This window comes from Haliotis rufescens, unplaced genomic scaffold (assembly GCF_023055435.1).
Source record: "Haliotis rufescens isolate VD_foot unplaced genomic scaffold, xgHalRufe1.0.p SCAF_10, whole genome shotgun sequence".
In the NCBI taxonomy this organism is placed as follows: Eukaryota; Metazoa; Mollusca; class Gastropoda; order Lepetellida; family Haliotidae; genus Haliotis; species Haliotis rufescens.
The window spans coordinates 25,317,233-25,327,210 of record NW_025963780.1 but is presented as its reverse complement, the minus strand read 5'-3'; the positions used below and the strand labels follow the sequence as shown (position 1 = coordinate 25,327,210).

The following is a 9,978-nucleotide window of genomic DNA, read 5'->3' as shown; positions in this document are numbered from 1 at the left end:
GCTGTGCAGAGTTATGCCACTTGTTGTGCCAGGATCTTCTCATTGTGGGTTTGAATCCCAGATCCCTCTGTTAATGCCACTTGGATTGTCTGCACCAATGCTCATGGGTGCTAATTGTCTTCATCAGCATGAGGTCTCAGCTGAAACTTGTTGAGGAATATATTTCTGTATCTCCATTCAACCAAAGTTAACCACAAATTGTTTGGTGCTGGCAAAGATTATGATTTATGCTGCAATCTCATTAACATTACATTTACTCTGACATCATACCTCCGACAAATTCCTCCATAGGAGGTCATTTCAAGTTTAGTGAGTGAGTTGGGTTTAACGCCGCTTTTAACATTATTCCAGTTATATCACGGCGTGTCAGCTTAATGTGGGAGGAAAGCCTGAAGTGATGCAGGTCTTAGACGTTTACCACTTCTGTGAAACCCACGAGCACAGGTATGGTGCTGACAAACCTAGAAACATAATCACGGTGAAACGGGATTCGAACTCGCAATCATGTGGTTTCTGGCGTTTCCAGTGGACGCAACTCTGCACAGCGAATCGCGGCGCCTTAGACGACTGGGCCACCCGTGCCCCCAGTTTGATGGAGACTGAATGTGATAGAAACAAGTATTTACTTGTATTCTAAATAATCGTTTGGAACTGTTTGTTGAGTTCAAATCTAAAGGTCGTTTTTATTGTTTATTTGTTGATTTCCGTGAAGCCTTTGATTCAGTTACCAGAGATATTCTTTGGTGAGTTATGGTACAAAGTAATATTAGAGATTATATGTTTAATATCTTAAGGGATGTGTATTAAAAAAAAAAATAATCAAGATCCAGTATTTTGACTCTCTCAGCCGGGTAGTCAAGGTTCCATTTTAAGTCCGCTTCTCTTTTCATCACACACTGTGGTGACAAAAGTATATTTATTGGTCCCGAGCTTTTGGAAATATTATTTATGCAGATGATCTTCGTTTAATTGCTGATTCTGTCATCAGTTTGCAGAGTGAGTGAGTTGGGTTTAACGCCGCTTTTAACAGTATTCCAGTTATATCATGGTGTGTCAGCTTAATGTGGGAGGGAAGCCGGAAGTGATGCAGGTCTCAAACGTTTAACACTTCAGTGAAACCCACGAGCACGGGGATGGTGCTGACAAACCTAGAAACATAATCGGGGCGAACCGGGATTCGAATCCACAATCATAGATTTCTGGCAGTTTGCAGAGAAAGATTAACACTCTTGCTCAAAATAGGGTTTAACTATCGCTTTATTAGTATAACGGGGTGAGTGAGTGTTGTTTTACACTGCTTTTAGCAATAATCCAACAATATCACGGCGTCAACACCAGAAATGGGCTTCACACATTGTACCCATGTGAGGAATCGAACCCGGGTCGACGAGCGAACGCTCTAACCACTAGGCTACCCCACCACCCCTCATGTAATGGAAGTGTTGGTGTTTAGAAATGGTGGCAAGTGAGAGAAGATGAAGCCGGGTATTTTGGAGATAGAAGATTAAACATTTCAACATATATTTATTTGGGATTGTTCTTTTCACACAGACTTTCCTGGTCAAGTGCGGTTCAAAATCCAGCCCAGGAGGTCCCCCCTCCCTCCACTTTTGAAAACCAAATGTATTATGCTGTAGGCAAGCCCTCCCCACTCACTGAGAGAGCATTTTGTTATTGGGCCCCTTCCTTTTAAAAATCCTGCATCTGCACTTGAAAAGGCATTGTCTCCACTTAATATCTTCGCAAACAGACTTAAGAATATATCTCCTGTTTACAATATTTGATGTTCAGAAAAAGCCTATTGATCTGAATTCATCGGAATTATGGGGATTTCGGAAATCGGCACTTGTGGACCGTTGCATGTCTGTATGTATTGGGTATAAGTTACAAATGTTGCAATTTTAGCTGAATGTGGCAGAAATTATATGTTTGTTGATTTCTCTTTAAGAGTTGAAAAATACTGGTTTAAGCTTTTGCAACTGCCAGAGGATAGATACCCAAAATAATGCTATATTATGTTATATAATTTAGTTCATGTTGGCAGGAAAACTCGGTTTACGACGTTAAAACTATTCTGTTTAGTTTTGGATTGGAGTTCTCTGGGAATCGCAGGGAGTTGGTAATAAATCAGCTTTCTTAACGAATTTCACACAAGGATACAAGTACATGAGTGTTATGAACAGTCTATATATATCTTCTCTGACATTCAAAGCTTCTCTGGATATGTATCCCAATATCAAGCATTCCTTTTGTATAGAACCGTATCTGCTAAATATGAAATATGAGTCACAGCGCAGAATCACCTCGTTACGATTTGGTGAATTAACTTCACATACAAATACTGGAAGTCGGTAAGGAGTTTCTAGATAATGTCGGTCATGTGAAATATGCACCAATAATATTGTTGAAGATGAAATTCATTTTTTATCTGAACGTACAGCAAATCACGACCGGCGCCATAACTTTTTTTTTATAAAGTTACCTGTGTACATTCATAAAAAGCCTAGTGGTTAAAGCGTTCGCGCGTCACGCCAAAGACCCGGGTTCGATTCCCGACATGGGTACAATGTGTGATTCCTGGTGTCCCCCGCCGTGATATTGCTGGAATATTGCTAAAAGCGGCGTAAAAACCATACTCACTCACTCATAAGTGATGTCTTAGCATAACGTTCTTCGTACCTGTATGATAAACACATGTTAAGCATGTTTGGTCACTCAGCGCTTTATTTCATTTTGTACGTGGACCTACGGCCATCTACGAATTAAAATTGATTGATTGATTTGCTAAATTAAAGAATTCTTTGAATTTCAGTTTGTGCTAGTTGATAAGTTTGCACCTTCATATTGTGTGAAGGCCAAACTGAACGTACAATAATTTCATACTCACGTGCAAGAGAAATACTGGAAAGTTTCTGATTAGAAGATGGTGAGGTGAAATTGGGTTTAACGTCGCGTCCAAGATTATTGTACTTATACAGCGACGTGTATGCACGTGTGTGTGTGTCTGCTTGTTCTAGTCCGGACTGATGCCGATTTTATAGTGCTAGCCCACTGAGATACCATGCCGCAGTTTAACATGAATACCAAATTCAGACACAGTATACTGACTCTGAGCCGACCAGTCCTTGTTTTAGCCCCTTAATGCCGAGCGCCAGGCAGGGTACCATCTTTCAACGTCTTTTGGTATGACGCAGCCGGGGATCGAACCCCGGACCTTCCGCTCTCCTGGCCGACTCTACCACTAGGCCACAAAGGCGGCCTGATAAGAATTGTGAGATGTGTGTTATTTGTTATCCTTACTGCACATTTGGCTTCATCCAATTATCTGCTTGTTATCTGTTACCGTTGTTGTCTGTTATTCTGCTGCTTATCGCAACATGTCATGCATATATACCTCTCATCACTTGGTTGCTGTCACTCCATCTTGATAACGGTGTAAGAATCAACGTCGAAACGTCGCTCTATGCAATAAACCAGAAGTTGTTATCCATGAAGTCGTACGTTTATCTAAATTATTTGCCAACTTCTAGAATGCAAACCAATTATTCTTTTACGTTTTAACCTTGCGTCCATTTAACTGAACTGCATGAGAAAGAAATATATATAAATATATTTGAATATAAACATAACAAACTAACTAACTAACATTATATATATATATATATATATATATATATATATATATATACAAAAATGAGGTAAATGTTCACTCGGTGTACATGTAATATATAATAAAATAATAAAGTCCACGTTAGTCCATCATCTTCTTTATATCAGTTTCATACATAGTACTTTCGCTGTCTCGTGACAGCTCTTCAGTGTATGAAACTGATATAAAGAAGATGATGGACTAACGTGGACTTTATTATTTTATTATATATTACATGTACACCGAGTGAACATTTACCTCATTTTTGTATATATATATGCGTTCGCTGACTTGGTTGATGCATGTCATCGTATCCCAATTACGGGGATCGATGCTCATGATTTCATTCACCGGATTGTCTGGTCCATGCTCGATTATTCACAGACCGCCGTCATATAGCTGGAATTGCTGAGTGCGGCGTTAAACAACAAACAAACTAACTAAAATCAGAGCACGGGGTCTATATTATATTGTTGTACTTCGCACGTAGACACAGCACTCGTATTAATTGAAGTGTCGTAAAATCTATCTGTGTGACAGTAATTTTCAAGACCCGTAAAAAGGTGCGGCATCAAACTACAAAACCCGTATGAAACACAGTAACGTGGATACTATTCTTAATATCCGATAGTAATGACACACCTATGACATATTACCATTGATAACGGAGGGTACGTATTTCGGGTATGTGAGTTCAACGGAAACAGTAGTGACGAGCTACCTGTTTTGTGGTCATTGTGTTTACAAAGCTATGACGTCGGTGTATGAGGGAGTGCGTCTTCTTGTTAAGCGTTACAATGTACATGTTTTAGGGTGGATAAACCTCGAACACATATTGATAGTAAAGAAAATACGTGTACATAGAAACGTACTCTTCGAACCTGCATCGGTCAAAGACCAAATCCTAGGCTAACATTTAGTCTCTGAAATGAACATATTTTACAGAAAAATCAGTTATAGTTATAAAATATAATAAAAAAGAGATATTGGATATATATGTTTCAGGTTCTGTATGACAGACTAACCAAGTCCGTATTTGGTGAGAATGAGCGATTATAAAAATCAAGTCTGTCTCACAGTCCCTGAACCAAGTTATTTTCACCTCTGCTCAGACCTTTCCGTAATGCAATACTTCAAATGAAGCAAGTCTATATTTTCCTCGGGTTCTGTATCTTCTATCTCACTGTGTCTCCTTTTCAATTTAAATGGAGTTCCTTGTTTCTATCAAAATATGGTTTCAGAGAAAAAGTGTTAGTCTAATACAAATTCAGCGCTTTTCGGAAATACGTACTGGAACCGTTTTTGTTCGGGACATTTGACAATCTAAATAAGTTTGTTTCAACGCCTATCCTGTTTTTCTGATGTAAAGAGACAATGTTTCATTGTCACACACCCGGACGAGGAGGCCAGCCTGGCTCGTGTTGTAGACAATGGATATGTATAGCTAGACAGTGGTGTCGTTTTAGAAATATGCCTGATCGAATGAATAAACATGTCGTTTTATGGGCGGAAAGGCGTGCAGCTAATCACAAGAAATGGAACTCACGTTTAAGCTGGCGGGAATTTTTATGGAAACGTAATGTTCATACTGGTACAAGCAAACCCATTCGTCACCACTCGCCCCTTTCCGTAACTATTCGGCTTGTCCCGGAATAACACGAGTTGCTCACGAATGAAGCAAACCCCGTACGTATAGGCTTTTTAAAGAGTGCTGTTGCTGTGAAATATGTCAAGAGTTGTATGCCCCGGAGTTACCGATCTGCCTTTACAAAATTTAGAAGTGGTACTGCACCTTTAAGAATTGAAACAGGCTAAAAGGTTGAAGACAGGGTCTTGAAGATGGAAAACATGTTTTATTTCAGTGTCCACTATACGATGATCTAAGATCTACATTACTACATTATTAGTACGAGTATAACGGCTAAGATGTCCAACTTTTTAAATCGGTCAAACAAAGAGAAATTGTTTGTCTTTTTAAAACATGAGGTACGTGTCACTGCCAAAACCTGCTTTTTAATATTACAACGCAGGAAGCTATTGTTATTTTGGAATTGGTGTATATCAACCAGTTTTGTGTATGGTCTCTCATAACTTTATATGAGTGGCGCTGTATTATCATTTTTATGTATAAACGTCTATTTTATGCATGTTTTTTATTGTGTGCGGCTGTGTGCGACATAAATTAAATTATATGTCTGTCTGTTATAGAGATGTAAGAACTACTTTAGATATCAAAGTAGACACACTTTATGGATAACTACTTCTTTAATTACTGTAAAGGCGACGTCTCGGTATAGATCCTTATATCCTTGTCAAGCAAGACTGCCCAATAAGATATTTCAAACACCTAATTAGCGATGATGGAGAGATATAGATTTTCACCGCGTCGATGGAAGTTTAAAACTCCGAGTCTTGTGTTTTGAGTATAAAAAATACAGCTGACCAGCTTCATTGGCAGAGAGATTAGTGATGTCATTTGATTGTGACGTCATAGTAAGCGATGACGTCACAATGGCATGCAACGCATTGTGATGCAATTTCATTATAGCGATGGTCTCATCAAAACGATATCTCCTGTGTGAGCCAGTTTTGGATGATAGATATAAAAATCTCATTCATTAACTGTTCGTTCACAGATGCAGGTACAATATGGATAATTGACGTTCTTCGTTACTATGGTAATCGTGGGTGTGTATAATTGAGGGAGGAGAGGCTTGTATTCCTACCGAAGCCGTCCACCTCTTACACAAACTAGACTCAATGGGGGTCAAATCACTGGTTTCTAGATACTCCGTTTACAGAGGTCGAATACTTAAATCTTCAATCTTTAAGAACAGACGATAACTTTATAGTCCGCCTCGGATATAACAAACGTCGGCGGCTGTGCGCTGTAAAATATCATCAAATTCAAAACCGTCCCGGACTCCCTCGAGCCGTGCTCTGTAAGCCTCTGGGCGATGCTGTTAGTATGGATGAGGTTCTGACCCATTCTCTTTATATTTAGATAAGTACGATAATGATTTAAGCCAGTCTGTCCATCCCTCGTCAGTGTACACACGGAACGCCGGGCCTCTCCTGTCCTACGTTTCGGTATTTCTATGTGCCTTCTTTCATCATTGACAACCACCGGAGTAAATCTATGGCTTGGCGAATCTACCGTGACCACCGACTAGCGTTGTAGAGAGAGAGTTCCCCCGCACCTCCCCCCGCAATCGTATATCGGGCGAGCTGACTCAGGGAGACCGGCTTGCCTTACATTTATGGTAGCGTGGCGCTCCCATCACATCGGCACCACCAATCGGCACGTCCTGATGCACACCCCCGCGGTTGTAATGGACTCGCCTAGCACCCTTCTTGAGTTAACGGAAATAGGTCCAAGACGTGAAAACTTGTAGCCAGTTTATTAAAAGTAATCGAACTGCGTCCGAGGATGCTGAGGTTATAGATCTGTGACGGGACGTCTACAAAAACCATGATCTTTGGAAAAGGAGTTTATGCTTGTGTTACCTACCAAAAGATAAAAATGTTTGTGAGCGGAGTCGTTGTGATATTCGTGAGCTTGTTTCTTCAAGACGGAAGAGCCTACAATGTGGATATAGAAGGGGCTATGGTTCACTCAGGAGAAGTGGGGTCTATGTTTGGGTACTCCGTCGCTCAACATATAGACCAATCAACAAGTTGGTAAGTTTATACCATGTCTTTTATACGAGGTGGGAAATATAGAAGAAATATACACCGGATTGCCATTACAGTGTATAACTACCCAGAAGTGTATATATATCGCCGTTATTTACTGCTTATGTCATAATGACATTGTAATAACACCAGATGCTTTGATGTCGCCCGATGCTTTGAAAAGGAATTTGAGCTGCTTTTGAACGTGCGTCAAAATTCTAAGCTTCTAAACACGTTTGTGACACTAATATGTATATTCCATATTGATGTTTCACTGAATCACATTCAACATTGATTAGTGCTTCCATAACTATCAAACAATATACAGTTTAAGTTTATGTGTGCAAATGGTTCGTAACTTCGAGCTGGTTGCCCAGACACCTCACCACACTATCGGACATTTGCTTGTTATTAAATATATACCACTTTGATATTCGTTACTATGACCCCATGCATCTATCATCCGGGTTTCATGGTTTGATGTCTGAATTCTTTTAACATCACTAACGTGTTCGGCAACGAAGCTGTAATGTCCGCAGTGTTCCCAGGAGATTTCACAGTATGAATGAATTCAGCTCCTGGGCTGTTATAGAAGATCAATGCGGTGTATTTATGTTGTTGATCTTTACTTGTGTAATCAACGACAGAGTGTCTATATGCAAGTATAAGCACCATATCGCATACACAGAAACGCGGTTATTACTGATATCGTATGATATACTAAAGAGCCTCTGTATGCAAGTAGAAGCACTGTATTGCACGCACAGAAATGAGTTTTTTACTTATATCGTATAATATACTTAAGAGTTTCTATATGCAAATATAGGCATTATATTGCATTCGTTAACCTCTATACCGAAATGAGGTTATTATATATATGTGCCACATGATTAACAGACCATTACTTATATCGTATATCAAATTAAGCAGCACAATTACGCAACGGGGACTCGTTATTGGTAAGTAAATAAAATGTGTACCCCTTTATGTAAAATTACCAATAACGAGTTCCTGTGAATGAGGCCTATTGTCAGAGGTACAACAGTAGACTTGCATAAGTCTCTAAGGCAGTAATTATTAGTTTAAATCATAATTTCTTGATTATATAAATAATAAGAACAGATTGTCCCTATAAGAGACTGGCGTCCTTAGAATACTGTCTATTTATCTAGACTTGCCTATTATAAAGTGGACTTACTGTTCACCCATGGACTCACCATTCAGTACAGCCTTTGAGCAAGGCTAGTAAGTGGTGTGCACAGAAACCTCGGCAGAAAAGGGGTTTTGTGGATTTGACATACATAGGGAGTATATTTCTTCTGGGGAACAAACAGCATCTTACTTATGCGGTATAATCAATTGCAGTCCTGCAGGTTACACCTGTAACAGTTTGGATTAAGTCGACGGAGGTCGGTGGAAATCTAGGTCACGCTTTATACCGGCGTTTTTATGACTAAAGGAAGCCAATGTTGGTTACATAAGGTCGGGGAACAGAGGTGAACGTGATGAATCAAGGTTTCTGCTGCATATGTTGAGCAGATGGAACTGAAAGACGCGGTTGAATCACTCTTTACCTACCATTCGTAATGTGGTTATTCGTGTGGCATCTGTAGTTCTGAAGATTCGTTCTGAATCACTTTCTATTTCTGTTGTAGTTTCATTTCCGTGGCCAATTATTGTATTTCTGAGTAAGAAAGCAAGTCATTTCCTGATCAATTTGAAGTATTTCTAAGTAAGGAACTTATAGTCATTTCCTTGACTAATTTTATGTCTTTCTATGTAAGAAAGCTATATTCATTTCCCTGACCAATTTAATGTACTTCTAAGTAAAGAAGTTATGTACAATTCCCCGACTAAGTTAGTTTCGTTCCACCAAAATTAAAGGCATTTCAATAAATGACTGAATAGTGTATGGGACATGCGTCATTTCTTGTTTATTTATTTTTTTAAAAATCAGTTTTAATTTATAGGAAACATCATTTTTAATCCATAACAAAGACAACCAATAAATTATTTATTACCTCGCAAGGGTTTAAAGAGACTTGATGGCAGATGTAATATTTAAGGATATAAATACATGTGTTTTTTTCTATTTATCAAGAAATGACTCATGAACACACTAGTTTCCATATGGTATTCTTGTCATCAGCTGGTCATGTGCTGCTGGGAACCTGTTTTTGGAAACTATATACATTATTGGAAAAGACTTAGAATAAATTAAAAAGTGTTAGCTTACACTCTTGTAAAATCTCGCTTTGATTAACTGTGATATACTTATATGTGAATATGTCTGCTTAATTGTATATGGTTGCCATAATATACATAAAAAATGGCGCACAATCTGTTTTTACAGCCAAAATAATACGAAAACGATTCCATTCACCAAAGACCATTTGGTTAGGAAAATAGTATGTCTTCCTGAACAGTATTTGACATGGTTAACGATAGAAGCGCAGTACATGATCTGCCTCGATTATCTTCCTATGGAGCGAAGTGTATCTTCTCGCAGTTTGGGAGACAAGTGCACGTGAGTCGTGCCTTCATATAATAAGACACAGATGTATGATATATTTCTGTCTCCCTATAAATTCCTCTCAACCAAACCGTGGTTTATCATGTCGTCTCAACAAGTGGATCTTGTCTCCAGTTTATTT

The 9,978-nt window shown here is 38.9% G+C and overlaps 1 protein-coding gene across 3 annotated transcripts in view; it reads left to right on the top strand.

Annotated features, from left to right (window-relative positions):
- Positions 1 to 6,706: 6,706 nt before the first annotated feature.
- The window catches only part of LOC124117120 (integrin alpha pat-2-like), a 118,987-nt gene continuing 115,715 nt past the window's right edge, over positions 6,707 to 9,978 (top strand). For all 3 annotated transcript variants that reach the window (XM_046478852.2, XM_048388791.1, XM_048388787.1), the window contains exon 1: positions 6,707 to 7,330. In XM_046478852.2, the coding sequence (XP_046334808.2) occupies positions 7,122 to 7,330 (209 nt within the window). In that variant the 5' untranslated portion in view covers positions 6,707 to 7,121. The remainder of the gene's footprint in view (positions 7,331 to 9,978) is intronic.